This window comes from Catharus ustulatus, chromosome 15, assembly GCF_009819885.2.
Source record: "Catharus ustulatus isolate bCatUst1 chromosome 15, bCatUst1.pri.v2, whole genome shotgun sequence".
Lineage (NCBI taxonomy): Eukaryota > Metazoa > Chordata > Aves > Passeriformes > Turdidae > Catharus > Catharus ustulatus.
This window is the reverse complement of record NC_046235.1, coordinates 18254034-18277586: the sequence shown is the minus strand read 5'-3', so window position 1 is coordinate 18277586 and position 23553 is coordinate 18254034. Positions and strand designations below refer to the sequence as shown.

At 48.8% G+C, this 23553-nt stretch overlaps 2 protein-coding genes across 2 annotated transcripts in view; both read left to right on the top strand.

Annotated features, from left to right (window-relative positions):
- Positions 1 to 403: 403 nt before the first annotated feature.
- Positions 404 to 10725, top strand: ZCCHC10 (zinc finger CCHC-type containing 10). Its single transcript, XM_033073466.2, has 4 exons — positions 404 to 506; positions 2861 to 3022; positions 5729 to 5770; positions 9048 to 10725. Exons 1-4 carry the CDS (start codon positions 466 to 468, stop codon positions 9316 to 9318), a joined length of 516 nt encoding a protein of 171 aa, XP_032929357.1. The 5' UTR covers positions 404 to 465; the 3' UTR covers positions 9319 to 10725.
- Positions 10726 to 12399: 1674 nt separating this feature from the next.
- Positions 12400 to 23553, top strand: part of AFF4 (AF4/FMR2 family member 4) — a 43337-nt gene continuing 32183 nt past the window's right edge. The window contains exon 1 of the mRNA XM_033072947.2: positions 12400 to 12513. The gene's annotated coding sequence lies outside the window, so the exon portion shown is untranslated. The remainder of the gene's footprint in view (positions 12514 to 23553) is intronic.

The window sequence follows — 23553 nt, the reverse complement described above, 5'->3', positions numbered from 1 at the left end:
AAGGCAGGAACAGAGACAGGAACAGAGACAGGAACAGGGACCCGGCCCGGGCGCGGCAATGATGAGGCGGGGATGGCAGCGGCGATAGAGAGCGCGGGCCTGAGGGCGCTGCTGCTCTGGCCACCAGAGGACTCACTTTCTATGACCCTGGAGGACTCCGTCTCTATGACCTTGGCGGACCTCACTCTCTATGACCCTGGAGGACTTTGTCTCTATGACACTGGAGGATTTCACTCTCTATGGCTCTGGAGGACCTCACTCTCTATGACCCTGGTGGACTTCATCTCTATGACGCTGGAGGACTCACTCTCTACGGTCCTGGAGGACTCTCCCCTATTGTCCCGGAGGACTCACTCTCTATGGCGGCCGCACCCTGCCCACAGGCCGCACGTCCCGGCATGCCCCGCAGCCGCCGCCACTTCCGCCGTTCCACGCAGCAGCCTCACTTCCGGCCCAGGCGTTAAGATGGCGACGCCCATGCACCGGCTGATTGCCCGCAGACAGGCGTGAGTGGGGCTGGGGGGGCCGCGCAGGGCGGGCACGGGCTGAGGAGCGGCGGGCGCTGGTGAGGCCGCGGCGCTCGGCGTTTTCCCGGCGCTCTGAGCCCTCCGCGCCGCTGCGCTGTGTCCCGAGGGGAAGCCGCCCCAAAACACGGCTGGGGCGAAGCGATGGCGGCCTCGGGAGTCCCGTGCGCGGCCGGGGCTTGGCCTGGAGGTGGCGGCGCGGCCTTTGCTGCCCAGGGCGGCCCGCGGCACCGGTTGTGCGGAGACCGAGGGAGCTGCCGGCCCCTGGCGCTCGGCGCTGCGCTGGGAGCGGGCCCGGGGAGCGAGAGGAGCTCTCGGGGTCACTTCGGGCTCCTCACCGTAACCCCAGCAGTTCGCGTGTGGAAAAGGGACCTTCAGGGATGTGTTACTGGGAGAGGTTTGGGAGCTGTCGAAAAGGCAAAGAAAAACCAAGCGAGCGGCTCTTGCTCAGCCGGGATGTTGCAATCGAGTAATTCCCTCCCTGAGACGAGGAAACCACATTTTTTCTTGTTTGGGAAGTGTAGCAAATGTGTGTCTCACTCCCGTGGAGTGCTGGCATTGTTTTTTCAGATCTTTGTTGGTTTGGATGTTTATTTTTTCCTTAAATAATTTATTTCTCTTCGTTTAGTTTTTGAACCCTGGGGTTTTTGCCCAATGACAATGTACAGGATGTGGTCACGAATTTCTTGGTGATTTAGCAATAATTTCTTTTCTGTTTTCCAGTGGAAAGTAACTTGGGGATTTCAAAGTACCCCTGGAATGCCTGTGCTTTTGAGTTGCTGTTTTATGTGAGCTAAGGACTCAGTTTTTAGATTTGCTGGGTCTGTGCTGAGCTGTGCCTCTGTCAGCCTTTGCTGCAGGCTTGGGGTCGCTGATCCCTGCTCAAAGTTCCCTTTTCATTAGTGCCACACTCGTTAGTGCTGATTGTGGATCTGCAGCTGCTGAGCAGGGCTCCTGCTCTCCTGTTAATTATCTTGGCTTTAGGGTTTAATCCTTCCCCCTTTCAGCTTCCATGGCATTGTCTGCTGGTGAGAGCAGCTCTGCAGCCCTGGGTTATGGGGGTGGTGTTTGAGCAGGGAGGGTCTGAGGGAGACAAACTCTGATTTTGGGGTTTGGTGCCACTGTGCCAACGAGACAAAGGCACAGCAAAGCCCTCGGAGCTGTTGGGTTCTGTTCATTCCCAGATATTCTGGTTCCTGTCCAAGTTCATTGTGCTGGGAGCTCCATCAGTTCTTTGTGCTTGTTACTCTTTGTGAGTATTTTAAGGCCTGAGGATGAAGCCAAATGCTCTGCATTGAAAAAGTGATGGATGTTCAGCACAAGATTCCCTCGAGGAACTGGCACAAAAAGTGGTGGCTGCAGCTGAGGGAGAAGCAGTTCACAGGTTGGGTGGGAGAGGGAAAAATGCTCAGTGCTGGTCTGTCACTTCATCCTCAGCCATGGGTCTGGCAGCTGCCTGGATCAGCCAGGCTGCACTTTCAGAGAGCTTAGATGGGCTGAAAAATTCATGTTTTGGTGCTTGGAACAAGAACTGAAGGTGGCAGGAAGAGACAGCAGTGGTAGGGAACTGAAGTGGCACAGCCCTGAGCTCAGGACTAATTTTGGTTGTGACCTTGAGCAGTGCCTGGGCTGGTGAGTTCCCCTGTTGGTAAAGGAGAGCAGCTGGGACAGGAGGCAAAACAGCTTTGCAGGGCTTCAGAAGAGCAGCTTAAGAGCTCCAGCATGAACATAGGAGTGTTTTCCCTTCCCTGATTGCTAAAAATGCCCAGGGGATTTTACCAGAGCGAGAACTGAAATTGAGGGTGAGCTGTCCCTGCTGCTGCAGGGTTTGGGGAGGTCTGGCTCGATTCACTTTGCACAGGTTGTCCCAAAGATAAACCTTGGGCCAGGCTTTACTCCTTTTGCTCCTGGCTGCAGCTTATTTGGATTTGCTGGGAGCCTCTCAGAGAATCCTGGACTGTGAGGGAGGACTGAGCAGTTTTGGACTTGAGTGTTTAATTTCAGGAACTGGAAATGAAGCTGCTGCTCTTTGTGCTAAAAGAAAATTTCAGGGATTTCTCTGAAGCCAGAACCACCTGCAGCTGTTGGGTAGCAGCAAATTGAGCACTGTGATTGTGCCCATGTGAAAGTGCTTTAATGAATCTGTTTAATGAATCTGTTTGCCTGAATTCTGTGTCTGCTTGGTGCTACTGCCCGTTCAAGAGAAAATCTGAAGCACTGGGTACATCTGCTTTAATCATAGCCTGGTTAAAGCTGCATGATAAAAAACTAAATATTTTTTCACTGGGTAGAACAGACCTGGAATGAGTCACTTAAGCAATTCTGTGTTTTTCTAGGGAGGCCAACAAGCAGCATGTGAGGTGTCAGAAGTGTTTAGAGTTTGGCCACTGGACATATGAATGCAAAGGGAAGAGGAAATACCTGCACAGGCCTTCAAGGACAGCTCAGCTGGCCAAAATCCTGAAGGAGAAGGAAAAGCAACTCCTGCTGCAACAGAGGTAAGAGTGGCAGGATGAAATCTCTGGTTTATGACTGAAATAAAAGATGTTGTCCCAGACCATTTTCTGTCATCTTTTCCTCCAGATTGTGGGATGTGTGTTTAATGTTAGAACTGATCTTGTGCTGGGTGAAATATGTACACTCAGGTCTCAGAGAATTAAAATCAACATTTAAATTTCATTCACACCTGCTCATCTGAAATACATTTACAGGTTTAGGCCTGCCTGAAACAAAAACCAGGCACTGAGCCAGAGTTAAGTCAGTTGGAGCCTTTTTGGTAGTGGAGTAGTTTCCTGAATTCCTTGCTTGCTTAATTTGTTGTTTCTGTGCTGTCCAAGCAGATGGGTGTGAAAGCTGTAAATGTATTTATAGCAAATCTTGCCCCATGTCAGCTTTGCTGTTCAGAGCTGGCCCAGCCCTGCTCTGCTGCTCCCTGGAGCTGCAGGGGTCAGGCAGGTGAGGGAGACTTGGGTTATCTCAAGAGTTATCTCACTGAATTGCACAGTTATTTCCTCTTGTGACAGGCCAGGAAGTGGAAGGAACAGAGAAACCTGGACAGAGCTCTGCAGTGGCACCTGATTTCCTTTCCACTTTGCCCTGGGAGAACATTTTAATTCTTGTCCCCAAGCAGATCCAGAGGCAGCAGTAATGCAGCACCTCAGTTTTCCATGGAATTCCTGAGGGTCAGGGTTGGTTTCAGGAGCTGCAGAGGGACAGGGTGACTCCCAGTGCCACTCCTTGCACCTGGAATTCCTGAGGGCTCCTCAGCCACTGCCAGCTCATCCCCCTGGCAGGCAGGGAGAGCATTCCCAGCTCCTGATGGGACAGAGAAGGGTGGGAGCTCAGCCAGGGCTCTTTGGCCTCCTCAGCTGCTCCAGCTCAGCAGCAGCTCTGAGTCACAGCCCTGAAACCCTGCCTTGAGTGGAGACTCAGGAGCTTGTGAGGAGAGTGATGTAAAGTGATTGATTTTGAAATTAATTTTGGTCCAGTGAGTAATTGAGAAGCAATTAGAGTCACCCAGTGTTGGGGATGAATCAGGAATGCTTGGACTCTGACACTTGGCTCCATTTAGAGGCAAAATCTCTTCAGAGACTCAAGATTTTTAGGCTAAGTTTGAGTTTAAGGCTCAGATTATTTCCTTGTTGCTTTTCTGTCCCTTCTCTGGTGGATTCTGCAGGTCATCACTGGAGGATGGGGAACTGAAGGTGAAATTCCTTGTCCTGTCCTTGGGCTTGAGTCTGAGTGTGGGATTATTTTATGTGGGAGTTCAGGACTGGCCAGTCTGGCACAAAAGATTTGGAGCTTTTACAGTGAAGGGCTTGTGCTGGGAAAAATCATCTTGTGGGAGGAAGGCTGAGTAATCCCCAGGTGGGAGCAGTGTTTAATCCTGGGAAATGGGGCTGGGATCCCAGGGTTTGTGTAATCCTAAGCTCCTTAGCTGTGCCAGGAGGATCCTGTTCCTTTGCTGCCAGTGCTGCACTTCCAAGGATGAAGCTTTTTCTTCATGGAGAAACAACTTCCTACCTCACACTTGTGTGACACTGTTTGTGTCCCTTCCTTTGGGAGGTTGGGTCTGCCCCAGCTCTGCTTTGGAGAGCCTGTGTCCCACCTTGAAAGGGCACAGGAATCATTAACCAGGAGGCAAAGCCAGCCTGACCAGGTCAATATTTACCTCTGACAACCTCAGCCATGTTTGCAGCATGAACTCCTTTCCCAGCTGTTCCAGGCTCCCTGTGCTTGCCTGGTGTCAGCCCCAGGTTCTGGTGGCCACTCTGGAGGTGCCAGTGACCCCTGAGTGCCTGGAGCAGGGCTGGGAGCTCAGGGAGTGCTCATTCCTGGGGGTTCTGCAGCCCTGAGCCCAGCCCTGAGCTGGGTTTATAGCTCTGAGGGTGAGGCAGTGTCCAGAGCAGGAACTCCTGAGTAACCCACACCTTACAGGAGAGAGAGAGAGGCTCTCCCTGAGTTGGGTCCTGTCTCCTCAAAGGTGCTTTGGGGTTTGATTCTGTTCTCCCAGTGACTCCTCTCACCTGGACACACCCTGGGTACCTGCAGAGGGTCTGAGGCCTTAGGAATGGAAATATGGATGGGAGGGATTGGAATGTGAGTATCAGTGAATCTTCCCCTTGCCACAGCAGAGTGTGGAAAACTTGTGTGGTGAAAATGTTGTCATGCCTTATTATTTCTCAAAAAAATTGGAGAAATCTAATTTTTCTGGTGGCATATAAAGAATTTTCTTCTGTGGCACCACTGAAACTGTGTGAGGGGATGAACATTTGGGATTCTGAAAGACACATAGCTGGAAAGCATCAATAGAAATGGATTTTTCTGTTTCTTATTCCACTTGAAAGAAATGTGAAAGCTACAGGCTGAGTCAAGCTTTTACCCTTGATTTCAATCAATTCACTTACTGCTAAATATAGTTACACACAACTGCTTTGTGTCCTCTTCTCCTGGGCCTTTCACATCCCAGCTGCTGCTGTCCATACAAAATGAGGCAGAGGGGAGAGTAGAACACAAACAGCACAGAAAATTTGGGGTGAATTGCTGGGTGTTCCTCCCCTGGCTCACAGGTGGGGTTTGCCCTGCTTTGCACAGGACTGAGCTGCCCAATGCCCTTTGAATATTGAACTCAACCTCAGTGTGCTGCTGTTTATTAAATTTTCCTATTGCATTAACCAAAGCCATTCTTTTTCCCCCTTAATTAGCACTGGAGAAAGTGCTGCAGAAAAGAAGACCAAGAAAAAAAGGTATGTGGGGACTGGTGGGGACTGGTCCTGGACTGGTGGGGACTGGTCCTGGGCTGGTCCTGGACTGGTGGGGACTGGTCCTGGATTGATGGGGACTGGTCCTGGACTGGTCCTGGACTGTTCCAGCAGGACTTTGGGAGGGGGTGACAAATCAGCTTTGTAATTAAGTTTTGGTTTTGCTGCTTTGAGGCTGTTACCAGCTTTTGTCTGACAGACATCTGGAGAATTTCTACTCCTCCCTGTTCAAAATCTCTTCAACATTTTATTCTGTTTTTCTCCCTGCTGATTTTCCTCCCCCTGCATGCTCTTGCTGTAGTAATAAAAGTTTTCTTATTTCTGCCTCAGAGTCCATCAGGAGTCTCTGAAACAAGGCTGGCACAGGGGTTTCTGTGCTCATTGCTCCACCTGCCCATCCTGCTCTGATTTCTGCTGTTTCCATTCCCTTCTCCTGCCAGTTCTCTCTGTCTCAAACATCAAACCCAACCCCAAAATCAAACAAAACCCCCTTGATCCCAAACTAAACCAAAATTCAGGAAATGACCCTGCCCCTCTCCAAGCCCTGGTTGGAGCCAAGAACTCTTTTGACATTGTACTTTACTTTGCAGTAATGTTTGTTGGGAATTTGCTTTCTTAGCAAAGGGAAAGGAGGAACAGCCAGAGCTGTGGCTGTAACACTCCTGGAACCCTGTTGGGAATTTTGCACCAGGGAATGTCTGTGCAGCCCCAGCCCCAGCATCTCTTCCCCTCCATTGTCACTTCTGTCTCTGGCTGATCTAACGCAGTTTTCAGGAGGTGTTCAGGGCCCAGCCCTTTGCTGTGTGTGGCAGGCAGTCAGTAAGGCAGAGCAGATCTCTAAAGTGTCCCTTTATTCCAGGCTGTCCTGTGGAATGTGGTTTATTGGAATGCTGGGCTGTCTCAGTGTGTTTTAGCAAAGGCTGCTTTCCCAGAAGTGCCAATTTATTGCTGGGGTTGCTCAGGACTGGTGAGATCATGAATTAACTGGTTTGGAGCTGGGCAGCTCAGGCCTCTTCCTGCCTCAACTCCCTCAGCCTTTGCTGGCATAATTAATTACAGAGCTCCAAACCAGTGCAAAAATGGAGACAGCAAAAGAGTTCATGGGGAAGGGAAGTTTGGGCACTTTTTCCTTGAAATTTAAAACTCTTGGGAATTTTAATTATTCTCCTGCTTGTGTGCAAGCACAGAATCCTTCAATATAAATTCTTTTCCAGTCAGTTTGCTATTTAGATTTTTATTGTAATATGGGAAGAATTAAATGTGGAGAGTCCAGCAAATTTCTAAGTTCCAGATTTCAATTAAAACTCTCAAAGTTTGAGTTCTGGCAGGAGGAGCAGGAACCTTTTCCACAGAGTGTGTTTGTTTTGATATAAACACTAATAAGGGAGCTCAGGCCTAACCAGAAAAACAGGCTGAGGCAGGGCAGCTGCTGTGACCTCAGGTGACAGAGCCACCTTCCAGGTGCTGCTTGGCCTCAGTGTCCCAGCTGGGATGTCTGAGTTACCCACTGAGAGCCCCCCTGGTACTGCAGCACAGGGAAATCTGCCTGGCTCAAGGGCAGGGCAGTGTCTTGCTGCCCCTTCCCCTCTTCCCTCCTCAGCCCCACAGGTGTGCCTTGGATTCAGTGGCACTTTGGAAGCCCCTGGGGGTGCCAGCCTGGGCTCCATCAGCACTTGGCTCACACTGAGACACAGAATCACAACTGAACTCTTGGAAACTGAGGAGGATGAATTTAAATTTTAAAATTTACTACTTTAAAAATTCTGTGTTTTTACAGAGGTGTGATAAACCCTAAAATCTTGGGTTACCAGGCTGTAGGTTCCCAAATTGTGTTTTGTGCTGCAGTTTTACCTGTCCCCATCTCCATCCTCCTGCTGTCAGAAGCTGCAGCCCACGTGTTGCCTCTCCTGAGAACAAGTTCCTGCCTGTTTCCTCTCCCAGCCCCAGCTCTGCTTCCCTCTGGGAGAGGCAGCTTTTAGTGCAGTATCCTGATGGCTCTGGGAGTGGGTTTTGGAATAAACCTACACACTGGGTGTCCATGGATTGTTGCTATGGATTCTGTGGAAGGGGATCAGGAAAAGCAAGTTCAGAGTTACTCAGGGATCCTCTGATTCCTGCCCATCTCATGGGACTGCTCAGATTGAAACTGCTACTCTCATATTTTTTATTTTCCTTGTCTTAATGCTGATTTTTTTCCCCAGGAAAGTCAGTGTTTAAGCAGCCCTTATGGATTTATCTGTAATGAACAGTAGTTGTGTGAGATAGCAGATTATAGATATTATAAAAACTTCAGTGCTTTTTGGCTTAATCCACAGCCACTTCTGTCAGCTGAGAGGGCTGATAGCATGAAAAAACCTCACACTCTTCATAACCTTAACACAGGCACTTCCTGTGTTCTTACATTTAACCAAGCCCTCTGATAAAAAAATGTTGCATTAATTTTCTAATGGAAACAAGAATCTGCAGCATCATAATTTACATTTTTGGATGCTCTTTGATTGACTTTGGTGGGAAGGGAAGTGAATCAGTATCTTGTACTTTCAGTAAAGATCTCTGGGAGAATTGAATTGTACTTTCTTGGAATTTGTATTACTAATCAGAGATGTTGATCTTGAGAACAATGGCTGCAGGAAGGGCTGAACATGCAAAAAAGTGCAGAGCAGACAGAAATCCTCTTTGCTGTGTTCATCATTCTGTCTCAATGCTGGATTGTTTCCACCCTTGTTCTCCACCTGGAAAACACAAGCATCCTGTAGTGGCAGGTGCTTTGGGTTCATTTGCCAGGAGTAATCTAAGAACAGTTTTTGCTGGGAACAGCTCTGACCTTGGTGAAATCAGTGCTGAAACCTCCCCTGACTCCTGCAGTGGCAGAATTTCACTGTCACAGTGGTGAGGCAGGGACTGAACGTGTGTCACTGTCCCCAGGGCTGGAGCAGGGCAGCAGAGCCCCTGCTCAGGGCTAGCACCGAGATCCTGGCCAGCTTCCCCTCCCTACCTCTCTCTGCAGCCCTGCTGGGTTATGTCATGCCCTGGGGCCACTCTGCCATTGCTCAGATGGCCAAAATCCACTCAGCCAGGAGTGGAGAAGGGAGGGGAGGGCACAGGAATTCATCTTGGATGGTGAGGCCTGGAAATTTCGGTGATGAGGCACGGAAATTTTCAAGGCAAATAATTGCTCTGGGTTATTACGACAGAGCAGAGGGAACAGTGTGTGTGTGATGGGCTCTGGCAGGGCTGTGCTCAGCTCTTTGTTCTCTCTCAGGTCCAAGAGTGTGACCAGTTCCAGCAGCAGCAGCAGTGACAGCTCAGGCAGCGACTCCTCCTCCGACAGCGAGGACTCCTCTACCTCCTCCTCCTCCTCGGACAGTGACAGCGAGGACAGCAACTCCTCCTCCTCCTCCTCCCCCTCCTCCAGCAGCTCTTCCTCCTCCTCTGACTTCGAGTCAGATTCCAGCTCCTCCAGCAGCAGCAGCAGCAGCAGCACAGACAGCAGCTCTGAGGATGAGCCCCCAAAGAAGAAGAAGAAGAAATAGCTGGGGAGGGGAAGGACTGCTGTGGAGTGAGTGACACTGCCCTGCTGGGGGCTGGAGCAGCCCCTGCCAAGCATTCAGTGGTCAAACATTTCTACTGCTCAGATTTCTAAGTGTTTTGCATAGTTGTTCATAGGACATGGGAGGTATTAAATGGCACGTGAGACTAACTGAGAGAGTATTTTTGTGGTTTATCCTTTTATGGAAGATTTTACTTTTTTAGTTCCCAAAAAAAAAAAATAAATCTATCCTCAGATTTGTTTATATGAGCTGAAGTCCAGTAACCTGGATGTTTACATGCTGGGAAGCAAAAGCTTTTTGTTGCAGATTATGCTGTGCATCATGTGCTGTTCCTCTGTTAATGACAGCTTCACTTCCATTGAGAGAAATCCTCTAAACTGTTCAAAGCAGAAGTTTTTCAGTGCTGCTGTGGAGCTCTGCCATTGTTGAACCTGAATGCACGACGTGCCCCACACAGAGTCTCCCATCTGGCTGGTGACAAATGGATTCTGTGCTGCTGAGCTTGTGTTCCAATGGCTTTTCCTGATGCTTCCAGGTCCAGTCTTAACTGCACCATCCAGTTGAGCTGTGTTGATTTGTTACTGATCAGTGTAGTGCTTGTCCTGCCCACAGCCTCGGGGCTTTTCACTCCCCTGTGTCCTTGGCTCTGTGTTGGAGGTGTTTGCTGGGATTCAGTGTTGGTGTTGGAGAGCAGCAGCTCGGTGAATGGGGCTGCTGCTGCTTTAGGAGTTTCATCTTGGTGCCTTTTTTTTGTAAATTCAGTGTTACCCAGTGAGACAAGGGCTGGAGTGGGTGTTCTGCACAGCTCCATCAACACTCCCATCTGTAATGAGGTCAGCAAAAGCAGAGAAATAACAACAAACAGAACTGGGCACTTTGGATGCTCAGTAAAAGAGACTCCCTGAAATAAAGATCTCAGAGGAAAGTGTTCCCCAAGGAATGTGTGAAATGCAGGATTGTGTTGTCTGCAGGAATTCATTCTTTGCTTGTGGGAATGGTCCTGGAGAAGCAAGGGAGTGCAAAACCCCACAAACCCAACGAGAGCAGATCCAAACTCTCTGCAGAGCAGGGATTGCTGGGTGCAGAGTGGGAATGATTTGTTTTTGTGGTGATTGAAGCAGTTGCCATTAGTATTTTGTTTGGTGATGCAGTCTCCTGAATTTCTTATTGTTGGAGTGCCCTCTTTGGGGAGGGGGCATTAGGTTAAACACAGTAACTAAACTATTTTTTATATTTTTATGGAAAAAGTAGTGTGTAGACTGACTTTGGAATAAACTGTACTTATTTAAATGTTTGGAAATACCTATGTTGTGTGTCTGTCTGTGACCACTCCTGTGTTTTCCAGAACACGCTGCAGACTGTAAATAAAACTACCAGAAAGGTGTTTAAGTCTTGTGGAGTCAATGTATCATTTGGTGGGAAAGTGAATAAATTATTAAACAGTAATTGCTAAATTGATGCTTACTGCAAATATCTAAAATATTTGTGGTGTTTGCATGCAGGTTTCAGCTGGAGTTGCCTCCAGAGGGGCAGGATTGCTCCCAAGGAAATTCTCCAGCCATCAGTCCCTGTGTATCCAGATTTTAAAAAAAAAACGGAAAAAAGTTTCATTTCAAATACAATGTTTATATCGGTTTCCTTTTTTTTTTCCCTTGCCTTTTGTGGTTACTTTGTCTCTGCATGTTCTTATTTTACAAACTAACTGCCTCACTTCCTGCTCTCCTGCTGGATTGGGTAATTTCATAAAACCCCTGCTAACCAGGAATTGTTCCAGGGACTGCCCCGTTTGATCCCTCCCACTCCAGGCCAAGCTGCCACTGCTCGTTGGGGGGGAAGCAACTGATGCAGCCTGGCAGGAAAACAGCCTCAGGAAAAGCAGTCACCTTTGAAGGAGAAAGGCTGGGAATAGAGGGGAGAGCAGGAAAAGGGAGAGACAGCCCCATTTCTGAGTGCAGGGCTGTATGAACACAGCCAGCTGCCACTCAGAAACGGCTTTGGGGTGCTCTGGCTGCAAGGGTATTGTACAGCCTCTGTGGATTAGAGCATTGCTTTATTTTCTTAGGGAGGAGTCCGTAATAAACAGGAGCTTCTCCAGTGAATGGATTTGCTTTGTGAGATTCTGTTTGTCCCAGCTGTGCCTCCCTGGGACAATGGGTCCTGCCTGAGGTGCATCTCCACAGCCTCCTTTGTTCCCAGGCCTGGGGGCTGCAAACCTTGACAGCAGAACAGCAGAGAATCCCAGGATGGTCTGGGATGGAAGGACCTTAAAGTATCAGATCCATGGCAGGGACACCTCCCACTGTCCCACTGCTCCAGCCTGGCCTTGGGCACTGCCAGGGATGCCACCCTCACAGCCAGGAATCCCCTCTGGCAGTGGGAATCCCTTCCCTGTGCCCTGAACCTCCATCCCTTGGAACTCCTTTCCATCTTTTCCTGCGGCTCCTTCAGGCACTGGGAGGCCGCAACTGGGTGACCCCGGAGCTTCTCCTCACACAGGCCCAACACTGCCCGCTCTGCCCGCCTGTCCCGGGAGATGGAAATGCCGTGGGCCCCGGGATGGGCCCGGGATCGGGATAGGCCCGGGATCGGGATAGGCCCGGGAAGGGGATAGGCCCGGAATTAGGATGTGCTCCGGGATAGGCCCGGGATCGGGACAGGCCCAGGATCGGGACAGGCCCGGCCGTTCCGCGCCGCCAGGGGGCGCCGTGCCGCGGGAGCGCTCCCCGCGCGCTGCTCACGTGACTCTCCCACCGCCCCGCGAGGGAGGCGGGGCCGCGCTCAGGCCACGCCCCAACGCGCGCGCTCCGCCGGGGTCACGTGGTGTCCCCCGCGCGTCACGTGATCGGGGCGGCGGCGGCGCGCGGGGGCCGCCGGGAAACGCCAGGCGGGACCGGGCCGGGATCGGGATCGGGACCGGGACCGGGCCCAGCGCAGCCCCGGCCGAGCCGCGGTCCTGCCCGAGTCCTGCGAGCCGCCAGCCCGGCGCCGGCCCGCCATGGACCGCCGGGACCCCTGCGGAGCGGCCGCCCGCTTGTGAGCCGCCCCCCCCTTCACCCGGGCCGGGCCCGCCCCGCGCCCCCCGGCGCTCCGTGACTCGCCGGCGGCTCCTCGGGCCTCATCGTTCGCCGGTGGCGGCAGCCAGGAGATGGTCCGGGCCTAGCGGAGCGGCCAGCGCAGGTGAGCGCGGCCGGGCTGGGCCTCCCGCCGGCACCGGGGCGGCACCGGGGCAGCGCCGCCCCCGCCCCGGCCCCTCCCGGGACATCCCGGCCGCTTCCCCGCGGCGGGACCGGCGGGACCGAGAGCGGGATCGGCCGCTCCAGGCGCATCTCCCGCCGGGAGCCGCGGATCTCCCCGCGCTGTGCCCCGGGTGACACCCTGCGGAGGGCGGGGGTCCCTCCCCGGGAAGCACAAATTCCCTGGAACGGGAATTTGGGGGGCGCTCGGTGCTCCGGGGCCGCTGCGCTGCCCTCCCCGGTGATGGATTTAATCCTGTTCCGGTAATTGACGTCAGGGCTTTGTTCCTTCCCCTTTGCTCTCGGCGGTTCAGGGCCGGAGCCGCTCCGGGATGGGGCGGCAGGAGCGGCACGGGCTGCGGGGCTCGGGGGTCCCGGGGCCGGGAGGGTCCGGGGCTGCTCACGGAGTTGGTTCGGGCAGGTGCTGCCGCAGGTCGGAGTTCCGGACACAATCCCGGCCCCGTGTGAGTGGGTGGCTGTTATGTAAAGCCTCATCCCTGCTGGGGGATTCTGTTGGACTTTGTAAAAGAGCAGCCACTTAATATTCCTGTGCTCTGGGCTGACTTTTTTTCCTCTTTTCCCCTTTTCCAATGAACAAAACAAAGCATGAAGGTGCTGGGATGTGTGACCCAGGTATTGGTGCGTTCAGTGCTGTGTCTGTGGTGCTCTTCTGGAAATGAACAGGAGTTTGACTGAATTTTGGGGGAGAGCCGAGTGCTTGTACCCAGATCTGTGGGCAGATGCTGTACAATGGGCAAGGAGCCTGAAAAGGGGCAAGTGTGGGACCTGCTGTCCCCCCAGCTCATCTCTGGCCTTGTTACAGCCCTGTTTGATCATTTTCTCAGGAATTCTGGTGGTTTTAAACATTCCCAAGTTTCCAGTAATGGCAGCCAGGCCCTGGCTGCCCCTAAGTGTCCCTTTCTCAGTGTCCTTCTTGGGAATGAGCTGGTTCTGCTCAGGTCTGTGTGTTTATTTGTCACCTGGGCTCCCTTCCAGCTGCTGATCTCTCAGGTGGATTTCTAGTTCCTGACATTCCTTTAAAACTAGTGAATTCTTCTCTCAGATCCTTGGCAAATGGGGATTTGCAGCCTGGGGGGGTTATTGCAAAACAGGGTTTAGTGAAGTGCTTTGCAGGAGTGGTTGTGCACCTGATTGGTCATTTCATGGTCTCCTCTAATGAGAGAAACGTGATTAAAGTCCCCAAGCTGCTGCTGTGTGTCTGCCTCGAGGTGTGAGACAGTCCCAGTGTCACACTGGAGTTACTCAGTGCTTGTGCTGGGACTGGGGCAGCTCTTGTTGGTCAGGAACAAAAGGGGAAATTTGGTTTTTGGCATTATTACTATCTGGGCTTTATTAATGTGTCAATGTCAGTTTTTGTCATTTGCTGTCTCCTGTGTAGTGTGTTTGCAGCTCTGTGTGAGGATTGAGACCCCAATGAGCTCTGACCTCAGGCTCCTCTTCTCCAGCAGAACAATCCCAGTGCCCTCAGCAGCTCCTTCATGGTCCTTCCCCACCCCCATGTCCTTTCTTTAGATGCTATCAACTTTTTATCTTTTTTATACTGTGGCCCAAAAGTGCCCCCAGGACTCCAGTATAGTTTAACAGCAATGAATGAAAACAGGGAATTTCAACTCTGCTCTCAAAAGCTGTCTCAGGTCCCTGATATTTCCTCTAAACATCTTTGCAGTTCTTATTTTATGACTTTTCTCCTTGTCTCAAACACTGAGCGAGTGAGACTGAGCCCCTGGGGTCAGTTTTTGTGTGAGAAGCCACACAGCAACCCAGAAAAATAATTCATATTTATGTGTTTAGCATTCTTGCCAGTTCTAGTGACCTGAACTTGATAAAACATGATAAAACCCCAGTGAAATATGACTTGGGATTTCTGGGATGTTTCTTTTTAGGGAGCTGGAATGTGCAGATGCTTTTGCGTGGTTACGACCCAGTTCTTTAATGAGAAGATTCCACATTTCTGTGCACAAACCACAGAGTTTGCTTCTTGGGGGCTTTGTAGATAGAGAGCTGCAGCAGAGGTGTGTCCTGAGGTGGCAGCTGGCCCGTGGCAGGGTGGCATTTGCAGCCCAGTGTTGCTGTGGCTGCTGGCAGGTGTGCTGTGCGTGCCCCGGTGTTTTCCAGCGTGGGTGCTCCGTGTCGGATGTGACTAAGGACGTGTGTGACTCTGCCTCGCTGACTGAGAGCAGCTCTTGGCACCTCCTGGTGCCTGGCACCAGGGACTCTGTCGCCAGGTGCTGCTGGAGCTGCTGGCATTGTGTCCCTCACTGCTTTTCCAGTGCTTAGGACAGGTGCCAAAGCTGCTGGTGGCTGTTGTTGATGCCTCCCTCCCTTCCCTTCCCTTCCTGCTCATCCTCTTGCTTTGGGAGTTTTGTATCATCACTGCTCTTACTCTTTGCTCCAGATCATCACAAGTTTGCAGTGCTGAGGGTGGAAATACTGAGAGTTGAGTCTTGAGAGCTGAGCCAGGAAAGCAGCACTTCTGCCATGGGCAGATTTGGGCACGTGGAGAGAGCTTGAGCAACTTCCAAGAGGCCACAGCAATGTGTGTGCTGAGCTGGGAGGAATGTGAGTTGCAGTGTCGTGTTTGGAGTCCCCCTGTGTCAGGATGTAGGACTAGTCTGGAGTTTTTGGTGACTGAGGTTTCTTTTCTGTGGCAATAATTGTTCCTGGCCACATAATTTCAGTTTGTTACTCACCTGTGGTTTGTTCTGCAGGCCTATTTCCTTTCTCTCATTACTATGGTGTCACAGTTATCCTCAGCAGAGGCTCAGAAATAACTAAATTGGACATTAGATACCTAAAATTCAGTTTAGATTAGATCCACAGAAGGAATCCTTCCCTGTGAGGGTGTGAGGCCTTGGCACAGGGTGCCCAGAGCAACTGTGGCTGCCCCTGGATCTCTGACAGTGCCCAGGACCAGGCTGGACAGGACTTGGAGCAGCCTGGAACAGTGGAAGTGTCCCTGCCATGGCAGAGGTGACACTGGGTGAGCTTTAAGTCCCTTCCCACCGAGACCCCCTGTCCTTCTCCTTCAGTGTCTCCCTCAGAGTGTGAACCAAAACCAAAACGGGGTTGGTGTCACCTTCTCTAAACTGAGAGAACAGAGCACCCCAAGCTGTGGGGAGATGGAGAGGCTGCAGGATGAAGAGTCTGGAAACGAGTCAAGAGACTTGAACAGATTGCATTTAGCTAGAGCAGGGTTAGATGTATGTAAAATGTCTCGCTAACTGTGTTAAACTAAGAAAATAAGCAATCAAGTTCATAGAATTGCAAAACTCAAGATGAAAGAACTTGTGTGGCAGTTATTCTTCTCTTGCAGGATGGTTCCTTCTCTGCAGTCACTAATGAGTAAGGAGATGCTCTGCAGCTTGTGAAATGACAGGGCTGCTGTCAGGGCTTAGGAAATGCAAGCACAGCCCCTGCTCCTTGCTGTCACTGAGCCTCTCTGAGCACAGGCAGCCCCAGGTGCTGCAGCTCTGCTCCTCTCTGCCTGTGCCTCTCTCTTGCAGCAATCCAGCTTTATTCTCTTTCCAGCTGCTTGCACTGGATGTCTGTGTTCCAGCTGAATTAACACTTCCCAGTTTGGAGCAGTGCTGGTGCTCTCTGAGGTGACCCAGTGCCATGGCTCAGCTCCTTGGGGCTGGGCCAGCCTTGGATGTCCTGGCCAAAATTCCCTGGAGCTGGAGCTGCTTTGCCTCATGCACTCGTGTCTCATTCGGTGTCTGCCATCTCCCCAGGCTCTCAGATTTTTTACTACTTCCCAAGTTTCTTTCTTCAGCTCTTTTCCCTAACTCTGTCTTTTCTCCTCAGTTTGTCTTGTCCCTTGCTGTCACTTGGTTCATTAATTCTTGGTGGTGGTTGTAAAACCTGGGTTATTAACTGCCAGTAGCACCAGGTACCAGCAGGAAAAAAAAAATCTACTCCATACTGTACAAACCTGGAATAAGGGAAGTTCTTGCCCTGAAGTCTTGAACTAATTTTCTTCTGTTAACAGGTCATTAAGAGAAATCTTCCTGCTCATCTTTTTATGGAAAACAACACCTCATGAGGCAGCTCAGAGCCCTTTTTTACTGACTGTTATTTTTTTAAGTTCATCTTGGTTTTTATTCACATCACAACATTTATGGATAAATTGCTTGAACGTGCTGCTTTCATGTTTCATAATTAAACAAATAGAGTGTACTTTTACAAATGTGCACTCCTGTAGTGCTGATGTTTTCCAGGAGAGGCTGTTTTATCACTCCCTATGTCTCCCTGTGGATAGGTGTGCTCCTCTGCAGCCCCCCAGCAGCTTCTCACTATTCCCAGTACTGCACTGGGAGCATGAAGAGGTAGGAGAGCAGAGGCAGGATAATGCTGTGCTGCTCTTCAGGGTGTTTGTTTCTGAAGGATTGATGTTCCCACATTATTTGCAGTTTCCAAGAGGAGCTTTAAGCTGTTTGTGCTTTGGGCTGGAAGCTTCCCTCAGTTTTTCAGCTCAGTGGGTTCCTGGTGGAGGGGCAGAAATGAGCCCTGGGATGGTTCTGTTCCTCCTGCAGCCCCTGGGGTGGCTGAGGCTTGGGAAGTGTCACAAAAGATCTCAAACCCAAAACTTGCAGCTTTTCCAACTCTGTAACCTTTGCTGTGTGTGGTGTTTAAAGGAGAGGGCAGCCAGGTTTTGGTGTCACTTTGTCATCTCCTGGTGTCTCACTGGAGGGGGGTGATGCATCCCTTTCTTGACAGACTTTTTCCAGTTTAAGAAGAAAATAAAGAATGTTTAATTTGCAGAACCAGACACTGGGAAAACAGTGTTTGTGATCAGTGACAAGTTAAACTCCTCAGGCAGAGCAAACTGTTTCCACTTGTCCTTAGCTGGGATTCTAAGATTTCACCGAGGTAAATTGTTCCAGAGCAGATATTTCCCTCAACAGTTGGTTCCTGTGGAAATTTCATGCCATTGAGCAGTCATTCAGTTTTTCACTTCATTTTCCTTTGAAATTCCTAAAGTTCACTTTCCTTGGTGTGATCCTGCTGAAGGTGTCTGATTTTAAATGAGTATTGGATATTTATATTGGTTATCTATTATGTTTTTATATAAATTAGACTTCAAGAACTGTGTACTCCCACAAATTTCCCCATTCCTGCTGACATGGCTATAAAAGCTCAAACCTGACCATAATTGTCCAGCTTTGTGCATTCACATGGAGGTTTTTTTTTGTTTCTGCATTTAATTTAATTTCCAAAAGACGTTAAAGAGATTTCAGTGATGGAAGTGCTTAAATGGTTTTAATCAGGCTTTGATGTGCACAAATCATTAAAGCGAGGAGGATGAAGAGATCAGAGCCCACAATTCCCTTTGTATGGTTTGGCTGCAGAGGAACTCACAGGAGGAGTGTCCAGGAAATCCCAAAGGCACAGGAGCAGCACAGGACAAGGGAAAACAACCTCAGGCTGTGCCAGGGGAGCTCCAGGCTGCATTTTGGGAAAATTCCTTCATGGAAAGGATTGTCCAGCCTTGCACAGGCTGCCCAGGGCAGAGTCCCCATCCCTGCCTGCCTTTCAGGTGTGGAGGTGGGGACTCGAGGAACTTGGAGGGTTTTTCCAGCCTAAACAATTCTGTAATTCTGTTTTTCCCACAGCAAAGCAAAAAAAAGCTTCATCAAAATGGGAATTTAGTTTGTGTGGTGCCGTGCATTTCGTGGGCAGAGGAATAGCCTGAGTTTCTGTGGAAAATAAAAATAAAATTTGAGAGATCTGCCAACATAACTTTCCAGTGTTGCATTGCAATTAACATAAGCATTTCCTTATTTAAAGATGCTTTTTAAATGGTTTGGTCAAAATCCAGATTTGAAAACATTAAGATGGAAATTTCCAAAAACTAAATATGGGAAACAGGTTGAAGAACTTAAAGGACCATGTTGTAACTTCAGCAAGTTGTCCTGTGCTGTGGCATCAATAAAATGAACCTGATGGAAGCTGCTGAGTGAAAAATGCTGAATTTTACAGAGATCTCCAATATTTTTCCACTTTTGTAACTTCAGGAGGCTTGAAGCACAAAGATTGACCAAGAGGAGGTTAAATGCATTGATGTACTGATATTTTTCCTATCTCCTGGGGTTTTTTTATGTTCTGAGTTATCTTTTATGGAACAGAGCTTCCTGAGAGTTTGTTTGTGTGTTTTGAGGAGGGTTTTGTATTTTGGAGTGAGGTGCTGTGTTTGTTTGGCATTTCCCATTAAACCTTCCAGTTCACCTCTGCCTTACTGGTGTGGAGCTGCTGGAATCCCCAGTGGGTGAAAAGCTCTGTGGCCACATGGAATATTGGTCTAAATTGCCTGGTGAACTTTGGGATGTCTAGTTAATTATTTTATTTTTAAATGAATTAATTTAGATTTAATTTAACCTTCTGATGCTGATAGGATAAATTAGCATGATATTACAGCATTGATTTGCCATGGTGGAAACTGGTGTTTGGTGTAAAGCAGCCAAAAAAGATAAAGGGTGAAAAGGTTTTTCCTGGGGCAATTGCTCGTGCTGAAAGAGCTCCACTAATTATATTTAATGAGCAAAAAACACAAGGAAGGACTTTACTCTGTGACACATTCTTAGCCAATAATTACCAGAAATATGTTTTAATAGGAGAGTTTTAACAAGTAGTCTTCAGCTTAAATTTGTTAATCACTAATAACCTCCTAAAAATTACTTTCTTCAGTTTTTTTTCCTTCAACTTTCTCTTCTTTTTTTTTTTAAGTGGAAAAAGTGGGATTATTTCCTGGCCACGTGAATCAAGGTCCATGCTGAATTGGCAGTCAAAAAAAGCCCTTGGTTTTTTGTTTGTTTTTGTCTTATTTTTTCAGAGGAATGTTCAAATCTGTCCAGTCATGATTTGAAGCTCCGGATGGTCAGAAATGGGTGTGGTTTCATCTCTATTGGTTTTTTAGAGTATGAAATTTGGATCTCATTAACTGCTCTAATGGGCTCATTCCTTGCTATACAATTTATTTCAATGCATTATCCAATTCTAAAAAAAATTATTATGTGTGACTCTCACTATAAAGAGTGAATCATACCTTAAAAAAAAATTAATTGGAACTTGTGCTTAGAAGAATTGCATGAATTGAGCCCCAGCTAGGGGTGTCCATCAGGGCCTGGTGCCTGCTCTGCTTTAGCAGCTCTCTCCATGGAATTTCTGGGGCACTTGGGAGCAGTTTTGGCTCTCCCAGAGACATTTCCAGGCTCCAGCTCTGACCCAGCTCGGTGTGAAGCCTCTTGCACGGAGGGTTTTGAAACCCAACTGAATTTTGACACAGCTTTTGCAATGGTTCTTGTGTTTGTCTTTAACTTGGTGCCACAAAAAGCTGAACTCCTCTTTCTGGTGGCAAAACTCAGAGTCTCACTGGCTGGGAGTGAAATGTGTTGGTAAAATTCTGTGTTTTGTAGTTTCATGTCCTTTGGTTTAAAGCCACATCCAGAAAAGTGCAAGAAGTTGTAAGAACTTTGGGGGGAAAAAAACCCCAAACATCATTATTATGGGAAAATATGATGTCATTTATATTAAATGAGTTTGTACAGCTAAATTAACATTTATCAACTTTTCCTGAGGTAAAAGATACTGCACTAAGTTACTCAGTGGGGGCAGAAATATGAATGTTTTTCTCAGTCTGCCCAGGGGGGTTATAAAGTCCAGGTGGCATTGAGTAGGTAGGCTGAAAAGTGAAAACTTTCCAACTTTTTGAGCAGTGTTTGTTTGGAAGCAGAGCACATCAAAGCTGTGCCTTTCCTGCTGCATTTCACTTTCCCTCTGTAGATAATTCTGGGCCCTTCCTCTCGCTTCCAAATTTTTTTGCTCTGCCTGCAAATCTTACATGCTCCTCTTTGCTGGGTTTTTCCAGAGTTTTAGCTCCTCTGTGCTCTCATCTTCAGCGTGTTTAAATTTAAAAAAGAAAGTTTGAAGGTACCAGGAAGCATCCCAGGTCTCAAAGCTGTCATGTTCTGACTGCAGATTTTTGTCAGGTAGGAAATGATGCTGAATCTGATAAACCCTTTGCATTAGGGGTGAGAACTGGGAGGGAAAACTCACATTCTCACTTTTGTGCTACTCAGAATTGTGGATTTTGTGAAATCTTCGAGCTGTAAAGCAATCCTAGAACTGCTGCAGCTGCCAGTGGGGAGCACTGGCCCTGTGAGTGTTCAAGCCACTTTTTTTGAAAAGATATTGATAGAAATACATGGATGGTGATTTAGAAAATACTTTGGTGAGCCATTGATCCAACCTGGTGGTTGTGGTGCTTCCCCTGCAGTTCTGGGAACAACCTGGACACAAATTTCCCTTCAGGCTCTCAGTTGTTGTGTGGCTCACCCCGAGTGGTGTCCCCTGGTCCTGGGGACAGTTCAGTCATGGAACAAAGAGTTTTTATCCTGGTGGCTGTGCTGCCCTGCTCCCCTCCATCCCTCACAGGATGGTTATCTCAAGTGTTGGTTCTGTGGGGGATGCAGCTCAGGGGCTGAGCCCTGGTCACCATGGGAAGTCCGAGATAAATGTCTTGTGAGATTGCACACAGATATCTTACACTGAGGAAGTGACAGTTAAACCAGGGTGAAGTGTCTGATCAACTTTTCCTCTCCTTTCTTTTTCTGTTACTGAGATGGGAGAAGGGTGTGAACCTCGAATGCGATTTTCCCTTTTGCCTTTTCACTCCTGGCTTGGATGGCACCTCATTAAAACCTTGTCTGCTGTTTCAAATCTTACACAGAGCAGATTTATCAGAGAATTTCTGTCAAGTGAATCCTTTCTTAATCCTAATGCCACAGAGTTCACAGTACTCAAATGTAATGATGTCTTTTATGAAAGTAAATTATTGGGAGGAAGTCAGAATGATAATAGCCAGATTAATGTTAGATGTCTGAATAACTATTGCTTAATAAAATCTAAATGCCAATTGTCTTGGCTTCAAAGTTTAAGCAGATGAACATGTAGGCACAGGAATTGGGTTATTAAGTTTCTGCCCAATTAAAGGGCAGAAATTTGTTGGGAAACTGTGTTGGAATATGCTTTGGCTAGCCTGTGTGGACATGAAAGGACTGCATCTAAAAATGCTGGATTTTTGTGATGGTCCATCTTTGCACAGGGGGAATGAAAGACTCTCCCAGTGATGGAGAGTGCAAAGGATGGGGAGGATGCCCTTGGCTGAGTGGGAGATGGAACTGGGCTGAAGCTGGCTGGGAAGGGATTTAACTGAGAAAGAAAAGTGTTCTGGTGGATGGCTGAGCTTGAGGTCAGTGCTGGTTTGGTGATCCCAGCTGGGGTGTCCCAGGGCAAGGAATTTCACTGCCTGGAGAAGAAAATCCCCTGCTCCTCAGAGCAGATGTTGCAGGATGAAGCAAATAGAAATGCAAAGGCTTGGGAAGGCAAAGTTGAAATTGAGCTTTGCTGAGCAGCAGCAGCTTCACTTCCCTGTCCTGGCTGGGGCAGGAGTTCATTGAGGCTCCTGTGCCCTGTCTGGCCTGGAATCCTGACCTGGCTCTGGGGTGGGTGCAGGAAATGACAATTTTAGTGCCTTTGTGCTCTGATGGTGGCAGTCCCAGAGGAGTCTGAGTCTGGGATGGCTCTGAGGTGTCTGAGGTGTCCCCCAAGATGGAGCCTGGGGAGAGGGGGATGGAGGAGGGACCCTCCCTCTGCTCCCTGGCCAGGGATCTGTGCTCTCACTTGCTGGGCTTTCCTGTTCCTCTGCTCTTCCTGAAGAGACAGGACAGAAAGGAGGGACTGAAGTCCTCTGAGCAGCTCTGCTCCCTGTGAAGGAAGAGTTGGGAATTAATTTCTGTGTTCTTCTGGGAGGGGGGACCAGACATTTTCTCTCCTGGGTAGTACTTCTGCACAAAAATGAGGCATTTAAGATGTGTGGTTGTGCATTTTTAAGGTCCCTTGAGGGAATTACATCAAACCAGTCTTGCAAATTCTTGGATATAAACAATTTTAAGCTGTTTTAGTAGTATGATTTAAAAATGGACTTTAAAATGGTTTTAAGTGAGCTGCACTGCAAGTGCTGAATTTAGAAATGTCCCTCTTGACTTGGCTTCTAAAATCCAGTTGCTGGGGGTTCACTTTTACCTTGGTTTTTTTTTTACCTTACCTTGGCAGGAGGAGTGGAACTGGATGATTTTTAAAGTCTCATCCAACCCAAACTCCATTTCCCCCTTTCTTCTGTGTGCTGAATCTCATGTATGATGAATGATGCACCCAGTTCTCATCTGGACTTGTTAAATGAAATGTTACACTTACAGAGCCTCTTTCAAAAGGATCCCCAGGTCCTTTTCCAGGGGTTAGTGTTGAGTTACAAATGATCACTGTAATTCTTTTATCCACCTTCACTCTGTGTTGGCTTCTCAGGTGGAAGATGCTGACTGATCCTCAGGTAACCTGATATTTGAGGGATGAGGGGGACTCTGGCAGCTAAAACTCCAAAGCAGGATGTAATTACTGCACCATCACTTGAGTGAGAGGCTGGAATGAAGGCTGTGCTCCCACAGAAGGTGCTGAGGAATTTCTCTCAGCTAACGGTGGTGAAGGATTTGTGCTGCTTTGTCTGGGGAGCTGCACAAGTCCAGGCACATCGAGCTTGGTGGGGATTTCTGGGTGCTCCAGAGCTGAGTGGGAAGGAGAAGTGCCTGCAGCAAACTGCTGGCTCTGCCCTCCCTGGGAGTTCTTGTCAAACATTAACCAGACCTAGGCCAACTCACTTTTTTTTTATTTTTATTTAAAGCTCTCCCACCCTCAGTATGTACAAAGGTGTTCCCAGGCAGCTCTTGGGGCACTTTATGTTCTCCCTGTTGAATGTGCAGTAGGAATTCCTGATGTGAAGGATGGGATAGAAGCATTTGTGTTTGTATTGTAGGAATGAGAAACATTTATGATTCAGTTAGTGGTGAATCTGATTTATCTTTGTATCATATTACCAGTACAATTGTATTTGAACTGTATTCCCAAGAGCTGG